The sequence below is a fragment of the Ochotona princeps genome, chromosome 16 (assembly GCF_030435755.1).
Source record: "Ochotona princeps isolate mOchPri1 chromosome 16, mOchPri1.hap1, whole genome shotgun sequence".
NCBI lineage: Eukaryota > Metazoa > Chordata > Mammalia > Lagomorpha > Ochotonidae > Ochotona > Ochotona princeps.
This window is the reverse complement of record NC_080847.1, coordinates 29,439,601-29,467,330: the sequence shown is the minus strand read 5'-3', so window position 1 is coordinate 29,467,330 and position 27,730 is coordinate 29,439,601. Positions and strand designations below refer to the sequence as shown.

General features: G+C 48.1%; 1 protein-coding gene and 1 pseudogene across 1 annotated transcript in view; both read right to left on the bottom strand.

Annotated features, from left to right (window-relative positions):
• N4BP1 (NEDD4 binding protein 1) overlaps positions 1 to 14,155 on the bottom strand; it is a 42,437-nt gene extending 28,282 nt beyond the window's left edge. The window contains exon 1 of the mRNA XM_004583830.4: positions 13,744 to 14,155. Coding sequence (XP_004583887.2) covers positions 13,744 to 13,941 — 198 coding nt within the window. The 5' untranslated portion in view covers positions 13,942 to 14,155. The remainder of the gene's footprint in view (positions 1 to 13,743) is intronic.
• Positions 14,156 to 26,967: 12,812 nt separating this feature from the next.
• LOC131482249 (small ribosomal subunit protein eS17-like) lies at positions 26,968 to 27,353 on the bottom strand (annotated as a pseudogene).
• Positions 27,354 to 27,730: the final 377 nt, after the last annotated feature.

The following is a 27,730-nucleotide window of genomic DNA, read 5'->3' as shown; positions in this document are numbered from 1 at the left end:
GTGAAAAGTGCCTGGTGACCAGGAGACACAAGTGGCAGCTCAAGGCCTCCTTCAGCCTCTGCTGCCCGTGTGGCTTCGGCCTTGGCCTGGCTCAAGCCTGGCTACTGTGGGTATCAGCGGCTGTCAAACAGCAGACAGAAAATTCTTCTGCCTCTTTATCTTTCTCTGTCTTAAAGTGACTAAACACTTCTTTAAGCTCCAGAAAAATTAAGTCATGCCACAGAGGAAAGAATGCAGCATAGGACTTGGCTGTCTAGTAACATTTAGGTGAGTCAGAATTAGGTAAACTGTACTCCTGAAAAGAAAATAAAAAAAAAAAAAGGAGGGGAGGGACACCAAGCATGACAGTCTAGTGGCTAAATCCTCATCTTGCATGCGCCAGGATCCCATGCGGGTGCCAGTTTGAGTCCCAGCTGCTCCATTTCCCATTCAGCTCCCTGCTTGTGGCCTGGGAAAGCAATAGAGGACAGCCCAAAGCCTTGGGACCCTGCACCCGCGTGGGAGACCAGGAAGAGGCTCCTGGCTTCGGATTGGCTCAGCTCCAGCCGCTGCAGTCACTTGGGGAGTGAATAAGTGGATGGAAGATCTTTCTGTCTCTTCAGATTGTTTTTATTGGAAAGGCAGATTCACAGAGACGGAGAGCTGGAGCCCAAGGAAGCTAGGAGTTCCCTCTGGGTCTCCCGTGCGTCAGTGATTTTCCAGGTCACAAGCAGCAAATGCCGCAGTCAGAACACCAGGTGGACAATAAGCTTAATACATCACTGTGTCAGCCCAGACTGTGCTTCAATCTCACACACACACACACACAATTACAGGAAAAAAGGAGTAGCTTTTGCCTTACTTCTTTTAAAGAGAAATGGATAATACTTCAAATCGCTAAGGAATAGCAATACACTCTTCATAACTAATGAAGTCATCATTAGAAACAACAGCTAAACACAGTAAGAAGCAGGGACCTCTAAAGGGGAGAGTTAAGAACAATGAAGTGCTGTTCTTAGCTAATCTTTCTAGTTGATTTTCTGTTTTAACCATGTGCATAGATTATTTTGGTACACTCCCCACCTTCTAATTTTAATTGAAAAAATTTTAAAGTGGGGGCCAATGTAACGGCAGAGTGCGTGAGCTCCCATCAGTGCTGGTTCATGCTCTAAATGCCCACAATGGTCAAACCAAGGAACAAGTACTTAATATAGGTCTTTCAAGATTCAAATTCTTGAGCCATCTCACCTGCTCAGGGTCTGCATTAGCAGCAAGCTAGAACCAGACTGCAGCTACACTTGCAACTAGAACTCTGATATGGGACTCAGGCATCCTAACCTGACATCCCAAACACCTACTTGCAACATTTGCTGTTTAAGTTCAAAACCAGGCTAACCTGCTATGCTGCTATTCTGTTTCACTTTCCTTTTTTTTTTTTTTTTAAACTGGAAACACCAGCACAATGGAGGTGGAGTGGGGACATATAAGGCAACTTCCCTTTCATAAGGTAAAAGGCATTTCTATTATTCCCCTCTACAAATTCAGTGCTTCTCAGCCGTATGTTTCCCCAGCCCAGAGGGAAACTCCTGGCAATTTCTGCTGCTCAGAACATGGAAAAACCCAGGCACAATCAAAGAGGCTAACCAAGAGCCTGCACATCTGACCTGGAGACAGGTTTCTCTGCACTACTGCTCACCATCAACCAGCTCTTACTGAAGGCGGCCGCTCTCCGGGTTGCATATCCCCAGCAGCACAGGGTGTTACCCACAAGGCTTAAGGAGCAAATGACTACTTGACAGCACAGACACAGGCCATGATCAAGGCAGACACATGGGCTGATACCACACCAACTCTCAGAGGTGGATCTGACATATTTTGCCAGCTGCAAGAGTATCATTGTGGCAGGACCACATATCATAAGAGAAGATACACACACTGACCGTGATCACTGAGGAAACAGAAGCTATGCACGCAGGGAAGAATAACTTTCAAATGGTCTAAATGGCCCAAACCACTCATTTTCAACTCTGGCCACACACTAGGATTTAAAAACTTTTGGGGGAAGGAGGAAGGGACACATGCATAAATTGTATTTTGTGTTCTAAGAGAAAAGAAATGAAAATTGCATTCAGCATTGCGGCACTGTGGGGAAAACTGCTACCTAGGATGCCAGCAGACCATGTGGGTGCTGGTTCATGTCCCGGCTGCTCCACTTCCGACCCAGCTCCCTGCTACTGGCCTGCGCAAAACAGGGAAGATGGCCCAAGGAGGACGAAGCTCCCGGCCCCTGACTTCAGCCTAGCCCCACGCTGGTCACTGCAGCCATCTGGGAATGAACCAGCAGATGGAACAGATCAGTCTCTCCCAATTCAGACATTCAAACAAAACAAAAATCACCAGTTCTATCAGCTTGCATATGATCAGGAAACAGCATCAAGGACGGCCTTCAATCATAACACAACACTCTTTGGCCCCCCCCAAATTACTTAACTCTCTAACATTTCTGTCTGACACTACTGATGAACATTCTGGACTGTGAAGACGCACATTAAAATGTCGACTTTAGTCTAGCAGAGACATCAGTCACCTAGGTTTGGCAGAAAACATAACAATAAAGGCTATGATTCCCACTGCTTTGTAAAAAAATCATAGATAGTTTGTATTTAACTGAGCAGTTTTATTCCAACATTCCTTTTTCATCGTTCACACAGTTTCTCAGGTCTCTCTGGACCACTTTCCCTTTCCGCTGGTTTCCTCAATTACGAGGCACCTGTCTAAAAGGCATGCGCATTTTATTTTTAAAACTTTGGCAGTTTTGTCTGACCCAAAGTGGACTAACCCGCTAGGTTTGTTAACCTGAGAGGCCCAAGGAGGAGCCCCTCATCAGCTGCTTACAATCAAGCACGCCTTGTCTTGGCTTCCCAAGTGAGTATCGGCCAACAAGAGCAGCTCAGTTGGGCAGCTCCCCATTCTTTTCTTCCCAGGCTGCATTCCTGTTTCAGAGTCCTCAGGCCCACGGACACAGGGATAGAGAGAGGCACAGCACTGGACCAACCCCACACATCCTCCAGAGCATGGGAATCTGGTCTGTACACGGCAGGGAACTCATCTCTACTTGCTACCTGCTTTTGCTGCCAACAACTCCTGGTTTCAGTCTTTTCTATTTATGTAAGAACAGGTCTCAGGACCACAGGAACAGGGCAGTTACATCTGTTAGAGTTTAAAATTGTGACCTGTGGCGAAGACTGTGGAACCAAAGCTGACTCCCTACATATTTCTGGCTACAAATGAGCAAACAGCTTTCTTTCTCATGATGTAAATGTAAAATACCTTCCTACCGTCAGGAGTATTAATGGATTAGAGTGTAAGGTTTATTGCTGAATCTGTTTTAACTGACAGACAATAAATACATAGGTCCATATTCCTAAATCTGGGGGAAAAAAAACAAAACTAAATATCTAATACGTTAAACAGGTAGCCTTGGTCAGGTGTTTGGGGCAGCCATTCTTTGCCACCGGAGACCTGCATCACACACTGGAGGGCCTGGTTTGGGTACTGCCTCCTTTGCTCCCAATCCAACTGCCTGCTAATGAATGCATGCACCCTGACAGGCAGCAGATGATTCAAGTACTCAGGTCCCGACACCTCTGTGAAAGGTCTGGATTGGCAGTTCTCTGCTGACGTACCCAGGAAAGGCAGTGGAAAACGGCCCAAGCCCCCAATCCCTTAGGGACACAGGAGACCCGAATGGAGCTCCTGCTTTGGCCTGGCCCACCTCCAGATACTGTGGGCATTTCAGAAGTGAGTCATCCAATGGAAGATCTTCTAACTTTCAAGTAAATTAAAAATAAAAGGGTGGACCCGGCACCATAGCATAGTGGTTAAGGTCCTCGCCTTGCACGTGCCGGGATCCCACATGGTTGCCGGTTCTAATCCCAGCTCCCTGCTTGTGGCCTCGAAATCAGTGGAGGATGGCCCAAAGCCTTGGGACCCTGTACCCACGTGGGAGACCGGGAAGAGCTCCTGGCTCCTGGCTTCAAATTGGCTCAGCTCTGGCCATTGTGGTCACTTGGATGGAAGATCTCCCTCTCTGTCTCTCCTCCTGTCTGTATTTTCTGCCTTTCCAATAAAAAATAAATAAATAAATCTTAAAAAATAAAAATAAAAAAATAAAGAGGGGGCAGGGATGTACAATAACTATGTAATGGAGACTATCATACCCAGTAGCATGTTATTTAACTTCATGTTGTAAATTTCTACTTTTCTTCCTGTTGTTGATTTTATTTTGTGGCTTTTCATTTAAGGGGAGGTGTAATGGAGACTATCATATCCACATGTTAGGATACAATACAGTAAGCATCTCTACTTCCAGATCAAAGATGGACTCCCAGTGAAACTGTATCTCTGCCATTGTCCATGCCCACAACGATGGACATATGACTGTTTATGAAGAACTATAGTAATCATATAGGGGCTTGGGGGGAGGGGAGGGGATTTAGGGAAAGGGTAGGGAAAACCCAGGGCCTATGGAACTGTATCATAAAATGATAATAAGAAAAGTAAAAATAAAAAGAGAGAGAGAGAAACAGAGACTCAGATAGGGTTCTCAGCTCCTCCCGGCTTAGGCCAGGGTCAGCCCTGGTTGCTGTGGACACAGGAAGGGTAAACCAGTAAGCCAGCTTACCTTTTCAAGGACAAAAACACAGAAACAAATACTACTTTAATTTTTACTTATGAATCCCAAATTCATGTAATAAGATGAACTTTTAGGCAAGTAAGTCTGATTGATCCCATTAATGTTAACCTAAACACTGAAATGTTGTTTCCCTGATCTAATCACTGCAGAATACAATGCACACTTTAAAAAAAGATTTTTCTTCCATGAAAAGATAACTTTCTCAGTTTAGTGGGCAGATAAGTTATTCATATATATATATATATATAATTATGTAATTATGAAAATACACCGTTACGTATTCAATTATAATGCTGACACTTTTTTCACAAAAGGAGATACAGAGACACAGAGGTCTTCCTTCCACTATCAAATGCCCTCAACAGCCAGGGCTGAGCTGAGCTGAGCCAATCCAAGAGCCCAGACCCACCCGAGCTCCCATGTGGGCCCAACATCCTGCTGCTTTCTCCTCCACCCTGGCCCCCAAGCAACCGGATGGGAAGTGGAGCTAGGACTAGAAATATCCACTCCAATTTCAGAATAGGCTGTCCTAGCAGAAACTTAACTGTGCACGAAACATCCACTCAAAATCGACACCTTACTTTCACATGTTTCTCTTTTTATCCTCTAACAAGAAGTATGTTAAAACAAATTAATTTCTTTGGATGTCTGGTATTTCTTAATGATAAGGCAACTCTGCCTTTGTCTATAAATAGGCAACCTCTGCTTTTTAAATAACAGAACCCAGATTTGTTTAAGGACACAAAAACGCAGTTTGAATTGAACACTGCTTAGCTCCCTTTGCGACTGTGAACATGTGGTAACAGCTGTGGCCAAAGAGGCGTCAGCTGAAGCCTGCTGAACTTTCTGGAAAGGTGTTATCTCCTCCTCCATCCCTTGCCGCCGCAGAGGCCTGGTGGCCAGAGCTGTAGCAGTTTGTGACTGTGAGGGGACAGAGTCCACCTACTGCCCAGCCTGTTGCTTTAGACTTAAGAAAGCAAGCTAAATTACTATTTTGCTTATCATTACTAAAAATATATTACCTGGCTTACGGATATTATCAGTTTACCTTAATCTACCTATAATATTAAAATAAACTTCCTTACCTTCCATTAATGTTAAAAATACCAGGGTCAACAATGAAACATATCTAAATGTATTGGTTCAAGAATGTGGATAAACTTGTGGTATTACAGGTGGTTTCTATCAAAAGCAGCCGGACTCTCACCATGGCGGTGAGACACGACTTGGGACATTTGCACCCAGTGTCAGAGGGCCTAACATCTGCACCCAGTACCAGAGGGCCCAACACCACTTCAGACTCCAGTTTCCTGCAAATGGGCGCTGCAGGAAGTAGCAGATGATGGCTCAAGTATTTGGGTCCCTGCCACCCAACTGGGAATCTGAACTGAGTTCCAGGTTCCTGTTGTAGGCCCGGCCTAGCCCCAGCATCTGGGGAAAGAATTATTAGATAAAAGATCTCTCACAAAAATTTTTAAGATGTGATAATAGTAACTTTCAGGCAGGAAATTCAGATGTAAATGTACTCACACAACGCTCACTCTTTAGCTACTGCACAAGACTAAGACTATCAACACCAGGACCAAACAAAACCACTAAAGAAACAACTTATTTTTTTTTTTTTGAGATTTGTTAATATATTTAAAAGGTAGAAAGGGAAAGAGAAATCTTATGCCCCCTAGTTCACTCTCCAAAAGGCCACAACAGCCAGCAGTGGGTCAGGCCCAAACCAGGAACTTTAAGAAACTCCTTCTGAGTCTCCCACACAGGCAGCTGGGGTCCAGCTGCCTTCCCAGGTGGCTTACCAGAAATCTAGACTGGAAGTAGAGTAGTTCGCTGTGCTGTAACACAGACACCCTAAAAAACTTAAAAAAAAAAAAAAAACAAAAAAAACAACAACTTCAGTTTTCTTTAAGCAAAAGCATTCTCCTTGTTTCCACATGAAATACTTGATTAAACAGTTATTTGGAGCTGGTGCTGTGCCACAGCAACCTAAGCCTCCGCCTGTGGTGCCAGCATCCCATATGGGTGCCAGTTCGAACTCCACTTCTGATCCAGCCCCCTGCTAATGACTGCCTCAAAGCTTGGGCCCCCACAGGCACAAGGGAGACGCAGAAGGAGCTCTTGGCCTCAAACTGGCCTAGCTCCTGGTGTGTCCATTTGGGGAGTGAACCAATGGATAAAGAACTCTCTCTGTTATAAGTCTGCTATTCAAATAAAAATAAATAAATCTTTTTTAAAACAAAGAGTTCTTTAATTATTGTGAGGGTTCTCCCCCTGCTAACCCTATAAAACCACATTAATTTGGGCCTGGCACGGAAGCCTAGTGGCTAAAGTCCTTGCCTGCCTTGTATGAGCCAGGATCCCATATGGGTACTTGTTTGTGTCCCGGCTGCTCCATTTCCCACCCAGCTCCCTGTTTGTGGCCTGGGAAAGCACTCTAGCATGGCCCAAAGCCTTGGGACCCTGCAGCCACGTGGGAGACCCAGAAGAAGCACTTGGCTCCTGGTTTCAGATCAACTCAGCTCTGGCTTTTGCAGCCACTTGGGAAATGAACCACCGGACAGAAGATCTTTCTCTGTCTCTCCTTCTCTCTGTAAATCTGACTTCCCAAGAAAAAAATGAATAAATATTAAAGAAAAAAAAGGCTGATTTAATAAGAAGCCAACAACAACAAAAAAAAAGATATGGCCCTTGATTTCATCAAAACCCCACAAAACTGGTAGCAAAACAGGGAAGCAGAAACTTGAGTCATGAGCAATCACTGATCTTGGTATCGGCAGTCTGAGCATCCTTCATTTCAACATTCTGGTATAACCCAGAATATTAAAGGGACTGAATCAATCACTGTTTCCTAAGAAGTGGAGTTTTACAACCGCACTGAGTAAAAAAAAAAAAAAAAAACACACACACACAAAAACCCACACCATTCTAGGAAGTGCAAAAGACCAGCACCCTCCCTTCTGGTAAAATGAAAACAGAAAGTCAATGTACTAGCCAGTGTTACCTCTACGAATATTTCCTCCATAAGCCTGTTTAAGTTCAAGAACTCATTTAGGAACCCAGGTACCAAAACTTATTGGCATAATTATAGCATCCATAATTTTGAAAAAAATATATATATCACTTAGAAAAAACACAAACAGCTTACACAAAGATACGTAGCCTCTGGGAGTCTCCTCCAAGCAAAAAAAAAAAAAAAAATGCAACAGCGCAGGGTGGGCCAGTGTTAACCCTCTGAAGCCAGGCAGTCATTCTCCCAAAACTGTTTCATTCTGCCCTGTTCCCTTCCTAACTCCACAAATACCAAGTAAAACAGTTGGAAAAAGGCCAACTAGCAGCTCCTCTTAACACTATCTCTCCAGTAAAGAATGGACTGGCTGTGAGGCTACCTTAGCAGTGCCTTGGGTATGTGTTAAGGCCAGCTCATCCTCCGGACCCCTCTCCCCAGGACCCTTTCGTCCAGGCTAGTGCTTTGCTGAGTCCCTTGGGGCTGTCGAATGCCAGGAGGCAAGCAGCTGTGAGCTACACAACGAGCAGCCCGCAGACTCAGGGGGCCCCAACCCAAGCAGCCACGCCACTGATTCCAAGTCCTGTCCATCTGCTAACCTCGGACAGGCTGCTGGTTCACTAACTTTAGCACTCCATTTTCTGCTAGGATTTCAGGACCTCAGCAGTGCCTCACCTTGCCCTTCACCCGCAGCCACTGAGGCACCTCTTGGTCCTCAATGTCCTCCTCACAATTCCTTCACACAGGCGCAAGTTTAGTCTAACAGTTATGTTGCCTGCATCTTACTGGGGTACTTGAGTTCAACCCCCAGCTCTCGCTCCCGACTCCAACTGGAGCAATGCACACTTTGGTAGCATTGATGATGATTTGAGAACTTGTATTACCCCCACATGGGAGACCTGGATTGAGCTCCTGGCCCTCAACTTCTGCCTTAGCCCAGCTCCACTGCTGCAAGCATTTGGGAAGTAAACCAGCAGATAAGGGAGTTCTCTTTCTCAAAATGTTGATCTCTGAAATTTTTGATGATAACTCTCCAATAATGACTAGAATCCTGCCCCAGTATGCATGTCTCACAACAGGGTCTCAGGCCTTGCCTGTTCTCACAGTTCACACTGCCTTTCCGCTCTCTTGAACAAGGTTGGCCATCACAATTCCTTGGCACTACTTTGCCTTGCTCAGTGGTTCTGCAGACCTGTTTAGCTCTAGTCCTGGTGTGCTGGCCTTGCCAACTCTCCGGATAGGGTAAGGTGTCGTCTACAAGAGAATGTCTGGGTCAAGAGACACTATACATTCAAGCTGTTTAGTTCTCCATGGCCCTTACTCCGGTCCCACAGGCCTTCACGCCTGCTCTTTTCCAGTGCACTCCCGGAAGCTCCGCTGAAGCTAACACACTGCACTGTTGCCAAGCTCTCACGGGCCCTGGGCTGAACCAGCATCCCACTTCACCACAGTAATTCTGAATGGAAATACAAATGCATATCTTACCGGCCCTGTTTCCTTCTATTTAAAGTAGAGGTCCTGAAAAGGCAGCCCAAAAGCTGAATCTGTCCCACCAACACGTTATTTCACATGTACAGTGGCTTCATGTTTTTTAGAGTATATACTTCAGGGGAGACATTTGGCAGAGTGGTTAAGGTCCCATTTGTGATGGCTGCACACCTCCCAAGTCTTAAATTCAGCTCCATTCCTAGTCTCAGCTTCCTGCAATTCAAACCCTGGGAGAAAGCAGACGATTGCATAGCTGGATCCCTAGCACTTCCACATGGGACTTTGGCCTTGCCCAGCTAGGCCCAGCCCGGCCCTTGTAGGTATCTGGAAAGTGAACCAGTAGGAGGGAGTATTCTCTGTTTTCCAAATAGTTCTTTAAAAAAAATTTAAAAATTCATGGGAAAAAAAATGGCATAATTTATAGAGTGCATAGCTTTTGAAAGCATTATCACCCAGAAAAACACAAACAAGTTGCTCCTAAAGATATACGGCCTCCAGGAGTCTCCTAGATGATTAACTCCTCTTGGACAGTCAGATATCACTGAGAATGCCCTGTAACTGGCTGACACTACACATGCAGATTTGCCTTCCACGGGCCACACAGGGTCTCAGCTTACTGTGGTCCCACTACCATGCAATCACCACCGCATACAGCTCAACTCACCTCACTCCCCAGGACTGACACAGCCTACACGGAGAATTTCCAGCCTTGCCTGGCAGGCATCATCAATCTCTCTTTCTCAAGGGCGTACCTCTGTTTCAGTCCTCAAACTCCTTGGCCTCCATGATGTTCTGCTCTAGACTGCAGCCCTTCTCTGGGCACCCTTTGCGCCGCAGCCACTTCACACACTGTCTTGCCACTACCAGTCATGTCAAAAGGCCATATGCTGTCAGACGCTTACTCTCACTTCCTACACTCACACAGCATGGCAAGCCTGCAAGCAGCCAAACTAGCAGCAGGAGCCCAGGGATGTGAACATTGAGGCAATTTCTGGAATGGTAAATCGGACTCTCTACAACTTGCCTGCAGAGCATCAACCATGCTCTCCTCCAGGAACCCAGTACTGTGTGACCTGGCCACTTGCTGCATGCAGTCTGTAACAAAATGGCATTCTTTCATATCCCTGTGATTTGCATATGCCTTAACCCCTGCTAGGGACTCCCTGCTCTCTGGAAAACACGCATTCACCCTCTATTCACCCTACCAGACACAAGGTTATCTCAACTTGGAACTAGAGTGTGCCGAGTTCCTTCTTCCTCTGGTCTGCTTCTCCTGCTATGACTGAACTTTCAACAGGATCTTCCGTCAAGACATTCTGAGCGGCCCCTCCCACAGGTAACCCGTTACTTCTTTCCTAGGCTCTCCTAGACAATCTTAGAGAAACACAAATTGATCCTTGGACTTACACACTGCTACCTTCTAGATCTCTGGGTCCTGGGTCTGCCTGGGGCTCCCCAAACTCAGCCTGCTGAAAACACTTAATCCGGGTGGGCAGAGGGCCCTTCCTTTCATGTGTCACTGTACACTCTGGATACACTCCGTGTGTCACACAGTGCTCCTTGAGGAGCACCAGTCCTGGCAAGTGAGACAATGCCCCACTTGGCTCTTCCAAGTAAACACTGTTCTCAGCCATCCTTCCTGCCACTGTCCCTTAAAACCTATTCCTACTTGTTGACACTCATGCCTCATGGGGTTGCTCAGTCCTTGTAAAAACCATGCAGTTTCAGTGGAACTCTAACTTGCAACAATTTTCTATTGGGTCTTCCAGTCCCCTAAGCACCCAGTGCAGAATCCTAGGAAGATTCTCGCCCCTCTGAAAATCCTCAGTTTCCCTAGTGGAGAAGACCCTGACATTTGGATTCCTGACTTCAAAACCCACAAGAGGCCTTGATGCTCCACCATGCCACTCTGTGTGATTTCTGGCTTCTGGACTTCTGCTCACAACCCCTGCTGGGTGGAATGCCAGGCACCTGGGGCTCTTCCTGGCTCAGCTAATGTGGGGTTTCCTCCAACAAATCCCCCTTTCACAAAGGGGCCATTCAGGTGCATTTCCTCAACTTCCCTGGATATCACCTCCTGCCCAGAGGTTTCCAGCTGACCCTCTCCAGTAAACCGAGGCTTGCTACACTTCCACATTCTCTTCTATCTAGGCCTTTGCAGAATTAACACTTTTAAAGAAAACAAATGAAGCCACTAGGTGGAACCCAGAACAGCTGAACTCAGCTTCTTTTGATCAGCTGTTATTCCAGTGGTTTCAAAATGCCTCTTCATTCCATTACCTTAATCATTTGTGCTGCCAGAGCGAGCATACTCTTCACTCTAAATTGTCCTTCTCCCAAATCTGCTTCCTTCCCACAGCTTAACTTCAAATGCTGCAGATGCAGGGGCTGGCACTGTGGCGCAGCAAGTACAATCTCCTACTTCATCCCAAATAAGGGCTACTTCGAGTCCAGGCTGCTCCACTTCTGATCCAGCTCCTTGCCAAGTGCCTGAGAAAGCATCTCTGGCCGCTGCACTTCACGAGAGAGTTCTAGGCTCCTGGTTTTGGCTTGACCCAGCCCTGGTCCTTAGGACCATTTGGGGAGTGTACAAGAGAACTGCAAACTAAAATACACACACAAAAGCCAAAAAACATGGATGTTGAACCAACTCAGCTCTACCACTTTTTTTTTTAAATTAAGTTATTGTTTTCTTGGCTTCCCAAATTAACAAAAAACTCCAAAATGAACCAACAGGACAAAAAGCAAAGGATTGTGGCATTCAACTCTTTCCCTCCAGGAAAGAAAAAGAATTTACAAGTGACAGGGCTGGGTCATGAGTAATACATGAGGCAAAGCTAACCAGACAGCTGACAAACCACCCAGATAAGGCAAGACACACCTTTTCCAATTAGATTAAGCCAAGTGCACACAGACACAGCAGGAGCAGATGGGGCTGCCTGGAAGCTTGGGAAGGGCCTTGCTGTGGAGCAGCGCCTACAGCAGATGCAAAGCACAGGGCCAAGGAGGTGGGACTGGATGACAGTTGAGGCTTGTGGTGTTAAACCAGAAAACCGGGCGTACACTCTCCAAGTGGGAGTGCACTAACTGCTGCTCTTCAAGGCAGGGGGCAAATGAGGGACCATATTCAGACACCCCGAAAAGGCCATGGCAAGGCAAGGCACAATGTGTAAGGGGCTCCAGAAGAAATAAGACAGAGTCATGCCAGAGCTTTCAGCCTTGGCGATCAGAAGCAACTGGGTAACGGGAAAAGGAAGGAGGGGGTAGAGGCAGAAATCCAAACTACTGCCCCAAAGCAGAGCGCGGGTTAAAGAGCAAGCACTACCTCCGTTCTGCACCTGCCATGTTTTCAGGCAAGCTGTGGAGAAGAACCACATCCCCAAGCATGTCAGCCTTCTTTAAACACATCCAAAGCAGGCCCTCCAGCCTTCCTGGCTGTTGAGAACCTCCAGAGCCACAATCAGGGAGTCTCCCAGGCTCTCAGGACCCGCTCGGGAGTCAGGCATCCAGGGCAAGGGCTCTGGAACCAGCGTCCTACATCTGAATCCTGCCGCCTCCCACATGGGATGGGAAAACCGGGAGGATCCTGGAGTTCAGGAAGCTCCATCCTCCAAGCCCAGGTCCGGCAGGCAGGCGACTGCACGCTGAATGGAAAGAGCTGCCTTCTCCTCAGCCCCCAATGTGACTGAGGGCAAACAAGCCTTCCAAATCCCAGAGGACAGAAAATCCACAGACAGCCCGGACTCCTCTTCCTGGCTGTAGGTAGCTCAGGAGCCCACCCTCTGTGGGACTCCCATGCAGATGCATGTAATGAAACTGCTGTTTCTCCGGTTCCTCTGGTTAGTGGATTACCGGACCATCAATGGGTAGACACTGTTTCTCTGCCCTACCAGGAACACAAGTGGTTGCTGTACCGGGCTTGAAGGGAGATCTCGGGTAGTTAACAGTCTGAAAGGTTTAGACACGTGAGTCACCATTTGGAGTTTCAGTTTCCACAGCTGTTAATGTAAAAAGAAAGGCGCTAGCTAAGAAAATCGATCTTAGTGTTATCTAAAAGACAGCATCATCCTTCTGTGGCTGATGCGCTACTCACGGTGTGTACATAACGGCACCCAGCAATCATGTTATGCTCTCCTCCCTGGGCTTTCTCATTTCATTACTATGAGGGTTATCCCCCCCTCCCCGGTTACCAGGCAGGACTGGGATCCCAAAAAGGTTCCCGTGCAGGAGTCCAGCGAGGAGGAGGAAGAAGGCTGCACCTCTGCACATGGAGATGCGGGCGCAGCCCCGCAGCCCCCGCGCACCATCCCTAGGGGCCGTGAGAGCCACAGGCGGACCAGCACGTCCATGCCGCGCCAGCCCATCAGCCCCGAGATGTGCTTTCGTCAGCAACCTCTCCCACTGAGCTTGCGGGAAGGGAACGGCGAGCCCCGAGCAGCAGCAGCAGCAGCAGCAGCAGGGCTAGCGGGGGCCAAGGACGCGATCCTCCCCCAAGACAGCGATCCTCCCCCAAGACAGCGCCGCGCGCCGGGGCCACGGGCCGACCAGGCTCGCGCGGCCGCGGACTCACCTTGGCGCTGTGCACCGCCTCCTGCGCGCCGCGGAGCTGCAGCCAGATGCGCGCGGGCAGCGGCTGCTCGGGCCCCAGCGCCCCCAGCACGGCCAGGCTCACGCCGAACAGGCCCTCGATGCGCAAGCGGCTCCGCTCCAGCAGCACCGCCTTCTCGGCAGGGGCCGTGAATTCGTCCAGCACCGCCCGGGACGCCATGGCGGGCGCGGCCTCCGGCGGTGGCGCCGGGGGCCGGAGGCGGCGACGCCCCCTCAGCGTGCTGCCTCAAGCACCCGAGTCCGTCAGGCGGTGTCGGCCGTCTCCGGCCGCCTCGCGCCCGCCCGCCCGCAGGCCAGGCTACACCATCCCGCCACGGACACCGCAGCTTGGCAACTGCGGGCAGCGAAGCCCTCCACCCCTTCGCCGCCGCCGCCGCCGCGGCCCGCCCTCAGACGTCATTGAGGCTCGCCGCCCCCTGGGGGAAGGGCGGTAGGATGCCGGCGACGGAGGCTGACGTCTTCTGCAGTCGCCATGGTAGTTGAGGGCGCAGGGAGAGCTGGGCAGGCCCGGGCGGCCTCCTCTGCTGGAGCCCCGGCGCTTTGGGGGGTCATTGATGAATGCAGGTTTGTGGTTTTACATTGTTAGTGGGCGAGACTTCTGTTTTTTTCTTACACTCCCTCTCCTTCCTCCTCTTGATGTCTTTCGGTAAACATGGTAACGGGAAGAGACAATGGTAATAGATATGGAAAACTGAAATGCAAAACATGATTAAGCAAATTCAAGAAATTGAGTTCTTCTGGTAGGGAGGGAGGGGGCTGTTATGGAGAGCACCTGAAGGGGGAGCGGGACTCGGGTTGTTCTAGTGGGACTGGGGCGACTGACCCCTTGCCCACCCCAGTTCCGTTTCCCACCTATGAAAGCGCTGGTCGCACCTGGTTACCTCTAGTGTGGCATTGAACCTGCCTTCTCCGAGTCCAGGAAAAACAGATTCGGGAAAATAAAGGATTAGTTTCCTGCCTCAGAGCTAAATGTTGTAGAGTGAAGGAGGTGGGAATTTTAACACCTGTGTCTTAATTCCTGACCTGTACAATGTAGGTGAGACCGTTACAGCACTTGCTACTGTGAAAATGAATATCGTACCGGAGGCAGTAAATGCTCACCAAATGTGTTAGGTGTAACGGGGAAACAAACAAAAAAATCCCTGACTTATAACCAGCTCCTCAAACCTTCACCAAGAAAGCAGCAGCAGGATCCGTGTGTGTGTGTGTTTTAACTTAATCCCATTGATTTTTTAAAAAATTGCTTCATTTTATGACACAGTTTCATAGACTCTGGGATTCTCCCAAGCCCTCCCCCCATATTGTTGCAGTAATACAGTTCATAACCAGTCCTGATTCCTTCATTGCGGGTATGGACCATGCAGAGTCCAACAACTTATTGTTCAGTTAAATTCAACACTTTCATTGGGAGACCATCCTTGATCTGAAAGTAGAGCTGGCAGGATATCATCCCCTCCAATGAAAAGCCACTACACAACTTCAACAACAGGAAGAAAAACGGAAATTTACAGCATCATCATGAAGTTAATTGACATGGTACTGAGTGACCAATATGTTAGAAATGCAAGTTCTTAACCACATCCTGTAACTGCTTCATAGACATCTCGATTTTAGCTTATATACAACCGGCTGCTATAAACCTTAAACTGGTTATAGGGTACTATCCAGCTGTCTCATGTCTATTTTCATTTTTATGTTCAGCAGTTTATAATATTCAAGCGTGATGTTTACTGACCTTCGTGAATTTTAGATCCTTTCACGTTTAAATACAGTTTATTTTTACACCACTGCTATTCTGAAACACAATGCCATCACTCTTCATCGTCGTGGTTCCAGAGAAGAGCTCAGGCACTCAGGTTCTGCTTGTTGTGATTCCAGATGTGGTGCCAGGCAGCAGCAGCTGGTCGGGCTGCCAAGGTATACAGTCCCCCCACCCTGTCATCAGCAAACTTGTTAGCATTTTTCCATGTTGGAAGCACCCTTAAAGGTAAGTGTAAGAGGGGTGTCGGCAGCGCAGGACCACCTGGCCGGGCAGCTGGGCTGTGCACTCAGGCTTCTGGTCAGCTGCTGGTGGGTTTTTTGAGTCAGCACAGCTTGAGGTGTGCTCCTCACCCTGTTTTCTGTACAGTTTTTCCAGTCTGGACTTCAGCGTGATGTGTTTGCAGGCCTCTCTTGGACGCTGGTTTCCTGGGAGAGGTGGTGCTTGATCCTGTCAACACCGGTGGTTTCTGTGCTGTGCCACCTTGGCCCTCAGGGTCTTTGCTGGAAGCATTTTCCCCATAAGTGATCCGCACAGTGTCCTAGGGATCATCTGCTCACCCACCTTTGGGCACAGCCTGGGAACCCTCTCCCAGATAATGCACATGTTGGAGAACAGAGCTGAGGAGGCCTGGAGGAATGTCTTGATGGTCACTGAAGGGAGAGGGAAGCAGTGCTGTAGTCTAGCAGGGCCCTGGAGCTTGGTGCCAGCACACTGCAGTCTGAGCAGTGCTGGGTGGAAAGGGGAGCAGGTGGAACAGTGGCAGCAGGAAGATTTTTGCTGATGGCCATGTGGCATCAAGGATCCAGGCCAGTTTTCCCAGCACACCCCCTCTGGGAGACTCTTGGTAGTTGGCTAAAAGTATGCTAGGTGCTCAGCAGCCAAGGGATTCCTCATCTGTGGATTCAAGCAAACCCCGGTCAAAAGAAAATTGGAAAAAGAAATTGCATCTGCACTGAATGTACACAGACTTTTTCTTGTTATTCCCTAAACCAGGGGTGGGGAACATCTGGTCCATGGGTTGTGCAAAGCTTGTGGAAGCACTTGGTCTGACCCCTCCAAAGTAACCACAGCAGGACTGAAAATTCACTTAATTTGCAGCAAGTTAATTTTTGATTTGATGATTTTGTATGGCCCATGAATGCTGTTTAGAAATATTCCAATGGCGCTTGGTGTAAAGAGAGTGCCCACCCTTGCTAAATAAGGCAGCATGACATGTCTTTATATACCATTTACATTGCATTAGGTACAACCAATAACCTAGGGATGGCTTAAAGTATACTAGAGGCCTTGCCTAAGTTATCTGCAAATGTAAGAACTGGTACATTCATCGACTGAGGTCCTGCAGACACTGTTAGCTACTGTTATTGCTAACTTATAAAGATACTTGAGGAAGACTTCCCATAGGTTGTAAAGTGGCTCCGGACTTGTGGGCCTGGGAACCTGGTCTGTGAGTGGAGATTCCCCCTCGAGGAGAAAGAGGGGGCTGTAAGGAAGCTGCAGTGGGAAAGGCCAAGGGGAATGAGTGGTCTTGGGAAGAGGGATTCCCCGAGGTGAAGTCTGTCGGGGCTCCTGCCTGCTGGGGTTTTCCATGTGTCTGTGGAACTCGGGCAGGTGTTCTCCTGGTGCCCCACTGAGGGATGACTCAGAACACGGAAGAGAACCGCTCAGCACAAACCAATAGCTTCCTGCTTCCCTGCCGGCTTTTCCCTGGGTGTCCACAGAGCCAGCAGCCCTGTTCCTGCAGGTAGGTGGCCTGCGATTGGCTGACGCAGGTCAGGTGCGCTGTGGTGAGCGGGGCCTGGCTGATCTGTCACTCCTGGACTTGCCATTGCAGTAGGGCCTGTTATCCAGGAGGCTTTGTGATTTCCCGTCTTTGCAGGCTGCTCAATGGAATTGCTTTTGTTTGGGAACTGGGTAGGGCTTTCCCCGGGCTGGTTCCTGTTTGCTGCTTCTGACTTCCCTGCCAGTGATTCTGAATTGCTTGATTGTTGGGTGGGGAGGGTAGCTGCCTGGAAAAGCACACAATAGGCCCTCTCCTCAACCCACCCCTAGCTCCCAGCACCTCACCCTGAAACAGCAGAAGCAACCTGTACAAACACCCCAAAAGCAGGCGAGGCCTTCACATGTTACTCCTGCCCCTGGGTCAGTGAACACTGAAATCACACAGCTTTGGATTTTTTTCCCCCATCTGTGAAAGTCTTGTCAGTTCATATCTGATCACCATTTCCCGTTAGGGAACTGCCAGGTTTTCTGTGCATGGGGAACAAGGAGAGAGAGAGAGGAAGAAATCCCCCTTCCAGAATTCCCTCTCCGTGCAGCTGCTGAGATGCGGCTTCCCCGCCCGGGTTCCCAGCCTTGCCTGTGTAACTGGCCTCACTTCCCAGGGGACTGATGCCACCCATGAACTTTCTCCAAGTCTGTTCTAGGTGCACTACCTACAGTTTTCTCTATGACCCCTGAAGCCCCTGTGAGATGGTGTTGAAGGAATTATTTGCTCTATTTCCAAGGTGGTCAGTGCCTTCCCAGTGCAGAGGCCAGCGTGGTCAGCCATTAAGAACCTGCCCAGCCTCACTGGTCTTCCTGTGAAGTGCTGTTCTGACCAGGCTTGGGACTGTCCTGGAGAGGGTGCCGTGTGCAGATGCCCACCATGTCAGGGACTGGCCCAGGTACTTACACCTCAGCCGCATCCTCTAGCTGGGTTTCTGTCTGCAGCGACGATGACATTGTGACCTCTTCCTGTCTGATGCCTGCTTTCATTTCTCAGTTCTGAACTCAGAAAGGGCAGAGAGAATATAAGGGCCCCTCAGAAAGTAAAGTGGAGGGAACTGGGATGTGGGGACAGTGGGTTAAAACACCAGCTGACATACCAGCATCCCCTCTCAGGGCACTAGTTGGAGTCCCAGCTGCTTCTCTTCCCATCCAGCTCTCTGCTAGTGCACATGGGAAAGCAGCAGAAAGTGACCCAATTGCTTGGACCCTTGCCACCCATGTGGGGGATCCAAATGGTCCAGGCCCTTGGGACTGTATGTGGCGTGAAGGAGCTAATGGAGTATCTCTTTTCTGTTGCTCTTTTGGGGTGGGGGTAAACTGAAAAAAAATAGAGTAAAAATAACATGTGATTTCTAGAAGATTTTTGCAGTATCCTCTTCTCTGTGAACATCCCAAAGCTCCAACAGTGGTTATTTTGAAGATAAAGACACATGGAGCAGGCACCATGGTGGAGCAGGTTAAGCTTCTTGCCTTGTGCCAGCATCCCATATGGGCACTGGTTCAAGTCCTGGCTGCTTCACTTCTGATCTAGCTTTCTGCTGAGGTGTCTGGGAAAGCAGCAGAGGATGATTTAAGAACTTGTATCCATGTACTCATGGGCGAGACCTGGATGCAGCTCTTGGCATCTGACTTCAGACTAAACCAACTCCGGCCATTGCAGCCATTTGGGGAGTGACCAGCTGATGGAAGATCTCTCTCTCTCAATCTCTCGCTTTCTCTCTCTGTAACTCTGTGTTTCAAAAAAAAAAAACTTTTTTCTTAAAAAAAAAGGACACACAAGCGCAGCAAGGTTCTGGAATTTTCCATAGGTAACTGGTAGGTATTTGGAATCTTGACAGTCTGACTCTTTGATGAATGCACACTTGTATGCTGTGTTGTAAAAAGAAAAGAAAAAAAAGGCCAGCCTTCCTACATAGCCTTCTTTCCTTTCTGCCGATGTGTGAGAGCAAGCAGAAGAAGAGAATGTGTTAGGACCAGTCCCTGAGGTTTGGCCCTTGCTTGCTTCAGGGTGTTGTCCTGAACAGAACGACTTGCACACAGAGTGTTGCCCGATTCACCCCTCCAGTCCGAGACGCAGAACCCAGGCGCTCTGGCTGGCAGTGTCCAGGCCAGTGTGCCTTCCAGGGGTCGTCACAGATAGAGTTTGACAGGAAGAGACAGGACTGCAGTCATGGCTCCACCGCACACGGGGTGGAACAGACTTGTGCTAGGGCTTGGGAAATGCTACCCCAAAGCATGGCTGTGTGCACTGAGCGCTGCTGAAGCTGGAAGAGAACCAGGGCCTCCCTAGCTGCTTCGGCCTCCCTTTCTCTCCACTTTCCCCTAAAGGAGGACTGGGAGGGACTTTCTCTGAAGTTCCCTTGACTTGAAGTGAGATGGCTCGAAGAGGAACTCAGTTGTCCTGCCACCCCCTCCCATCCCCCACCCAATTCCCTGGGAACCTCATGGGGCAGAAGATAAATTCCCGGGAGAGAAGATATCCACCCAGGTCGAGGAACGCCTGTTCCTCTGCTGGGCTGCTCTCAGGCTTTGTTACTTGAGGGACTTCATTTTTTTTTTAATTTATTTGAAAGTCAAAGTTACAAAGGTAGAGGGAGAAGGTATCTTTAGTCTCTTGGTTCATTCCCCTAATAACCACAGTGGCTGGGACTAGGCCAGGCTGAAGCTGGGAGTGTCATCCAGGTCTCCCAAGTGGGTGGCAGGGACTCCCAACACTTTAGGCCATCTGGCTGCTTTCTTCGGCTAATTAGCAGGGAGCTGGATCCGATGGATCCGAGGTGGAGCCCGTATGTGAGGCTGACACCACAGCTGTTTACCCACTAAGATACAGTGCCGGCCACGGAGGCTTCGGTTGCACAGCAGAACAGCCTTTCTGTACCACACTTTTTCCTTTTACACTCACCCATGGATTGCTGCCAGCAGAAGCTTCAAGCCCCTGCTCCTCTCTGTAGCTTAGGATTCTGTACAATGTCTACCATCTGCCCTACTTCAAAACTACCATATTCTGACTCTGGTGGGTGTGTCTGCAGTTAGATGTGTTGCCCTGTGAGTTTGCCTACTCTTTCTCCAAGAGACTCAGCTGTGGGGACCTCAGACACTGCTAAGGTCTTTGCTTTCCCCAACACTTGTAGGTTGTCCAATTTCCCTAGTCCCCTATCACCAATGCAAACCACCATCATTTTCTTTTTTGATACAACACCTCTGTGTGTTATTCAAGGACAACTAGCAGGTTGGAAGAAGTTTTGTTTGTTTGTACAAATGTTGCTGCAGCCCAAGCCATTTTCTCAAAGTGCAGGTTCTCATCAGCTCATAGTTTGCTCCAGATCCTGCAGTACCTTCTGCCTGAGCTCTGAGTATAATGCAGGCTCCCCAGCTGGGGCTGCAGCCCCTTCAGCTTCTGCCCTCTGCCTCGTCTCCCTGTCGCCCTGTCTCCATCTGGCCCAGCTCATGTTACTAGGGTTTCTGTGCCTTCTGCTCCTTCCTCACAACTTCATTAAGTTAACATTTCATCATCTTTCCAAGCTCAGTTCACAAATGACTGTTCCAGCTGGTACAACATGGAGAGGAGCCATCTGTAGAACTCAGTCACCTTAGCTGGGAACCCAGTGTCTGGGCCAAGCATCACTACACACTACACTTCCACATCGTAGTGTATTCCCAGCAGCCCCTGCCGAAGGTTTCTCCACAGTGACACAGCTGACATTTGAGGGCAGGATGATCTGTATTTTTAAAAAAGATTTATTTTTATCGGAAAGGCAGATTTACAGAGACACAGAAAGATCGCCTGTCTGCTGATTTACTCCCCAAATGGCTGCAGTAGTTGGAGCTGAGCCAATCCGAAGCCAGGAGCCAGGAGCTTCTTCCAGGTCTCCCATATGGGTGCAGGGTTCAAAGGCTTTGGGCTGCTGTCTAATGCTTTCACAAGCCACAAGCAGGGAACTGGATGGGAAGCGGAGGAGCTAAAGCATGAACCGGTGCCCGTATGGGATCCAAGCACATGCAAGGAGAGGACTTTAGCCATTAGGCTACTGTGCCAGCCCCAGGATGCTCTCTTGTTGTGGGGTCTGTGCTGGGAACTGTAGCATGCTTAGCAGCATCTTTTCCCGTTACTAGTAAACAACAGTAACCCCCTCACCCCAGCCTGGCCAACAACAAAGATTTCTCCAGCAGGCACCTAGCGTCAAAATTTCCCCCAGCTGAGACTTGGTGGTCTACAGAGCCAACTCAGGGAAAGTCCTGTTTCTGGAGCTGAGATAGCGGGAAGTTAGTTATGTTCTTTCTTTCTGTGTGGTCCCTGTGGGATTCTCGCTGATTCACAGGCTCCCTGTGTCTACCCCTCCCTGCTGGCCCCCCCTGTACCAAGTGTAGAACAACCACACATCAACAGGTTGCTGGGTGATCGGTGCACTCAGCACTGCTCCTCCTTGACCCTGTGATGTGGCACATTCCTGCCAGGCCTACCTGTGTGTGCAGTCCAGGGAGGCTTTACAGCTCCGCCTACTCAACTTCATGGGACTGGTTAGGACAACTCATGATGATGGCTAGTCACTTTATTCCATAAATATTCACTGGGCCTCTATTTTGAAAAGGCCTAAAGATGGAGAAGACTCAGAAACAGAAGAAGGAAGTGGACAGATCCAGGTTTCCTCACGTGGTCTTCCCACAGCCGTGATATAGTGGATCTATGGGCTCTGAGACATTAGGACAAGGTAAATAGGCTAACCTGAAGCTGCCCTGTTTATCAGGGAATATTAAGGCTCATGTGAGCCATTCCAGGCATGAGATAAGAGCAGCAGGTTTCCTTAATGACTTAGCCCCTTCGCAGGTCAAGGTCACTTCATGGGCAAGACTGGCTACATCCCACATATCTGAATCACATCAGGCTGTTCCTCACTCCTCACTATGTGCCAAGGAGTGACTGAAGCACACTGTGGGCTCTCAGGAGTGTGCATGCTTGAAGGGAAGATGGAGAATAAATGGTACAGTGTCAGCAAGTGACAGTGCCTGTGTTAGGTAGTCTCGACATGGCCCTAAACACATGCCTCCTTTCCGGTGTGTGCAGTCTGCTCTCTGCCTGTGACTGCACCAAATTGCAGAATTCCAGGCAAGTGAGCTGCTAGGTCTTCCCAGATAGATTCTTAGACCTTTAGCCTCCCTCCTTCCTTCCCTCCCTCACTCCTTCCCTCCCTCACTCCTTCCCTCCCTCACTCCTTCCCTTCTTTCCTTCCTTGTTTCCTTCCTTCCTTCCTTCCTTTTCCTTTTTAGTTGTAAGCACCACTGCACTCGGACCAGCCGTTCCTTTTCCTTTTTAAAAAAGATTTATTTATTTTTATTGGAAAGAATTACGGAGAGGAGAGACAAAGAAAGATGTTCCATTTATTGGCTCACTCCCCAAATGGCTGTAACAGCCAAAGCTGAGCTATCCAGAGCCAGGAGCCTCCTCTAGGTTTCCCATGTGCATGCAGGGTCCTAAGGACTTGGGCCATCCTCTGCTGCCCTTCTAGGCTATAAGCAGGGTGCTTGATAGGAAGTGGAGCAGCTGGGACATGAACCAGAACCCATATGGGATCTTGGCACTTGCAAGGAGGGGGATTAGTCAATTGAGCCATTGCACTGAGCCCAGCCTATTTTTCTTTTTAAAGGTTCACTTATTTGCCTATTGAAAAAATAGAGTGGTACATACACACATATGAGAAAGAGAAAAAGAGAATGACATAGAAAGATTTTCCATCTGCTGGTTCATTCCCGAAATGACTACAATAGAGCTGAGCCGGGACTAAGCCAGGAGCCAGGAATTCTATCTGGGTTTCTCATGAGGGTGGTAGGGGCCCAAACCTTGGGCCATCTTCCACAACTTTCTCAGGCGCATTGAAAAGGATCTGGATTGGAAGTAGAGCAGCTGGAACTCAGATATGATTAACTCAGTGTGCTGTGATGCTGGCCTCCAAACGTTAGTTTCTGATTCATTCCTCTTGTCACTTGTGAAACAATTCTACCTGAAGTCAGGCTGCCATGCCAAGAGGATATCCAAGCAGTCACACGAAGGAAGACTAAGAGACTTCAACTCCCCCAGCCCATGGCCCCAGCTTAGCTACTGCCAGCTATTGCCTGTGGCCAGCATGTGAATGAGGCCATGCTGGACTTCTAGTTGAACTAGACACAGCAGCCTAATGTGAACCAAAGGAACTGTCAGACAAACTCACAGACTCGGAGCAGTGTGTTTGAGTGGTGTCTCTTTAAAATTTTTTTATTATATTTTTGACAATCTTTACATAGTTAATTAGGGAAAAAAAGGTTCAAGGGCTATAGGGAAGGGGTAAGACTATTATTTCCATATTGTTTCCTTCATGTATCTGAGGTAAAGGGGGATATTGAAGGAGAAGCCCCACCCAGTTTCCCACCTACCCCAAGTCCTGGATGTGGGGCATCCTCTGAGATACTTGCTCAAATGGTTTTGATAGTTCACCAGTTATGAATCGCTGCCAATCTCGCCTGAGTGGTGTCTTTTTAAAAAATTTTTATTTTAAATTTTATCATACAATTCTATATAGTCTGGGGTTCCCCTCCCCCCAATTCACACCCTCTGACTGATTGTCACAGCAGTAAATTCCTTCAGAAGGAGTTACAGTTCCCATCAGTCTGCTGCGTAAGTGTGTCCTGACATTGCTGGTACAGACAATGTCAGACAGTCCATCATCCCATTGACTAGATATGCCCAGCACTTTCACTGGGAGTCCATCTTTTGCTTGGAAGTAGGAATGCATGTTGTATTGTGTCTTCCCATCTGAATATGGTAGTCTTTGTCATTCCATCACTATACATTCTAACTTGCATGATGGTTTCCTTATATTAGAGAAAACATGATTGTATTGGAGTCGATTTCTCCCTTTAAATCCATTCATGTTTGTTTCACATAGCTAGATGCCTTAACATTTGGTGCATATTCATTTATTATGATGATCTCTTCTTGCTGAATGGATCCTTTGATCATTATATGGTGTCCTTCTTCATCTCTTTTAATGTTTTTCGCATCAAAGTCTATATCACCTGATAAAGGAATGGCTCCCCTCGCATGTTTTTCCTGATCATTTGCTTGGAATATCTTTTTCCATCCTTTCACTTGAAGTTTCCTCTGATCTTTGTTGGTGAGATGTGTCTCCTGTAAGCAGCAGATGGGTTTTGTTTTTTGATCCAGTCCTCTAATCTATGTCATTTGATTGATTAGTTTAATTCATTTACATTCAAAATTATTATGGCTAGGTGGCAGTTTGGTTTTGTCATCTTAGTAATGGGTTATTCTTTGATTGAGTCTTCTGTTAGCCTTTCAGTGGGATGTTCTCCACATTTGCCTTTGGCTTTGGTAGCTGCTATTCCTTTTCTCTTTTCCAAGAACATCTTTGAGTATTAGCTGTAGGGCAGGTTTGGAGGACACAAATTCTTGGAGTTTTTCTTTATTGTGAAAGAATTTTATTTAATTTTCAAAGACAAAGGAGAGCTTTGCAGGTTGTGTTATTCTGGGCTGAAAATTTTTCCCTTTCAGAGTCTGGAATATGTCACTCCATTCTCTCCTGGCCTGTAGTGTTTCTTCTAAGAGGTCAGCTGTGAGTTTGGTCGGGGTTCCTCTGTAGGTCACTTGATTTTTTTCATGCGCACATTTAAGGATTTTTTCCTTATGTTCAATTGAAGAGAGCTTGATTATGTGTCGTGGTGAGGTTCACTTTTAATGAATTCTGTTGGGAGTTCTGTGACCCTCCTATATATTGTTTTCCAATTCATTCTCCAGATTAGGAAAGTTTTTGTTTATTATTTCATTGAATAAACCTTTAGTCCCAACTTCTCTTTCTGCACCTTCTGGAACTCTCTTATGTAGGACCTTTTAATTGTATCTTTTAATTCTTGGATACTTTTTTTTTTAGCTTGGCATAGCTCTGCTTTCAGCTTTTTGTTTGTTTCCCCCTCATGACAGGAAATATCTTCCAATTCTGATAGTCTTTATTCTGCTTCATTCATTCTATTTTGGAGACACTCCACTGTACTTTTAATTTGCTCCACTGTATTCTTAACTTCTGAAATGTCATATTTCATTTAATGCATTTCCTGTATGATAAACTCCTGAAATTTTTTGAACTCCTGTATTACGTGCTTCTCATTTTTGGTCAGAAGCTTTATAAAGAGTTTCAGAGTTCTGTGTCCCACACTTTCTCAGTGTCTTCCTCAGTTAACTCTGAGGGTGGTAGAGGTTTTTGTTCCTTTACTGGGGAGTCTTCAGTACCATTCTTGCTTCTGTCTCTTAACTTTTGACATTGCAATCCTGTTTGGTGTATTTTTCTTCTTAGTGCAGGTTTTTAAGATGTGTTACCTACAGGTCTACAAGTCAATTTTTTTGTTCAATCACTATCCTGGATTAGGAAGACTCCAACTGTCCCAGATAACTGGTTTATCAGCAATCCTGTTCTTGTCTAAACACATAAGATGGCTCCTGGTGAGGCACTGCTGGAGAGCCGGGGCTGTTGGCCTTTGGATCTGGGACTGCACAGATCCTGCAGGACGCGAAGCTGGTGCTGTCCTCCCCGTGGGATCAGCCTGGCGTGACTAGCTGGAAACGTGTCCACTCCGGCGTGTGATCCCTGTGCTGTGAGCTCTGACCCACCACCAGTCTGCCCCGGGGAGTCTGCCATTCCCTTTCCATTCATTGCTGGGCCCAGTCATTCGGCAGGATTGGCCAGTCTCAGACTGCCTTCTCCTCCCGAACTCTCCGTGCAAACCTGAGCTCCCACCTGCCTGGCACAAGAGCTGTTCTGTAGCTGCCACTGGATCCCTGGTTGTTGCTGGAGTCCAGATCACTGCTCACTAATGGCTGGTGGGTTTTTGTTCCCTGTAACACCGCTTCACTGTTGTTACTTTTTCCCTGTGTCCAGGGGGTCTCCAGGTACCCCCCTGTTGACTGACCCTTATCTTTTTCTGTAACCTGCTTTCTGTGCTTTACCCTATCTAATGATTCTCCGTCATCCCAAGCATGTCTGCACGCTATGCCACCATCTTGATTCCTGAGTGGTGTCTTAGGCAGCAGTGGATTAAGAAAATACATGCGGGCCCAGCATGATAGCGTAATGGTTAAGGTCTTCGCCTTGAACGTGCTGGGATTATTATATGGGCACGGTTCTAATCCCGGCAGCCCCACTTCCCATGCAGCTCCCTGCTTGTGGCCTGGGAAAGCAGTCGAGGATGGCCCAAAGCTTTGGGACCCTGCACCCGTGTGAGAGACCCGGAAGGAAGTTCCTGGCTCCTAGCTTCGGATTGGCGCGCACCTGCCGTTGCGGCCACTTGGGGAGTGAATCATCGGACAGAAGATCTTCCTCTTCTCTGTACATCTGCGTTTCCAATAAAATAAATCTTTTACAAAAGAAAATATATGCAAAATGTTTAATGAATTAAGGAAATCACATAGGAACCAGTTACAGCAAGCTAATAACTGACAGGGTGTGGTGTGGTGCAGGCAGGTGATGGCACCCGATGGCAGTGAGTAAATGGGCTCCATTTGGGTTCCTTGACTAGGTTTTGAGTGTGGCTAACTACAGCTGTGGTGTGTGTATGTGTGTGTGTGTGTGTGTGTGTGTAGTCACGAAGTTTGTTGAAAATCTGACAGTGGAAGATTCACCCAGCTCCCTGGGGTGTTTTGAAGTTCACCCCGATGGTGGGCTGTCACCTGTAGGTTGGACAGGCTGCCAAAGTCCAGAAGTTTCAGCATCTCCTTGGTGTCAGGGTCTACTTCGGTGATCTCGTGATCCAGGGCTGAGAGCTCTGAGACATAGCTGTCTCTCCATTCCCTGTCCTCCCCCTGCAGCCTGATGGAGCTGTCTCTCACAGGGCCTCGCTGGTGTACTTCATCAGGTGCATGACAGCCTGTGGATCTTGTTGCCTTGGAGCTTCTTGCTAAGGATGATGGCGCTTGTTGGTGTGGAAATCATTGCCCAGCCGGGTGTAGTACTTCTCAGTGATGGCCTGAGCCGCCTGCACGTTTTGGTACGAATGAGGCCCATGTTGGCGGATCATGAGTGAAAGAGCTGCTTTCTTTTTAAAAGATTTACTGGAAAGGCAGATATACAGAGAAGAGGAGAGGGAGATAGTTAGATCTTCCATCTGCTGATTCACTCCCTGAATGTCTGCAACGGTCAGAGCTGAGCCAAGGGACTGGCTTTTTCTGGGTGTCCCACACAGGTACAGGGTCCCAAGGCTTTGGGCTCTCCTTGACTGCTTTCCCAGGCCACAAGTAGGGAGCTGGAAGGGCAGCAAGGCTGCCAGGATTAGAACCAGCACCCATATGGGATCCAGGCACGTGTAAGGCAAGGACTTTAACCACTAGGCTACAGGGCCAGCCCCAGCTATCTGCTCTTGTAAACATGCTTGCTAGCTGATT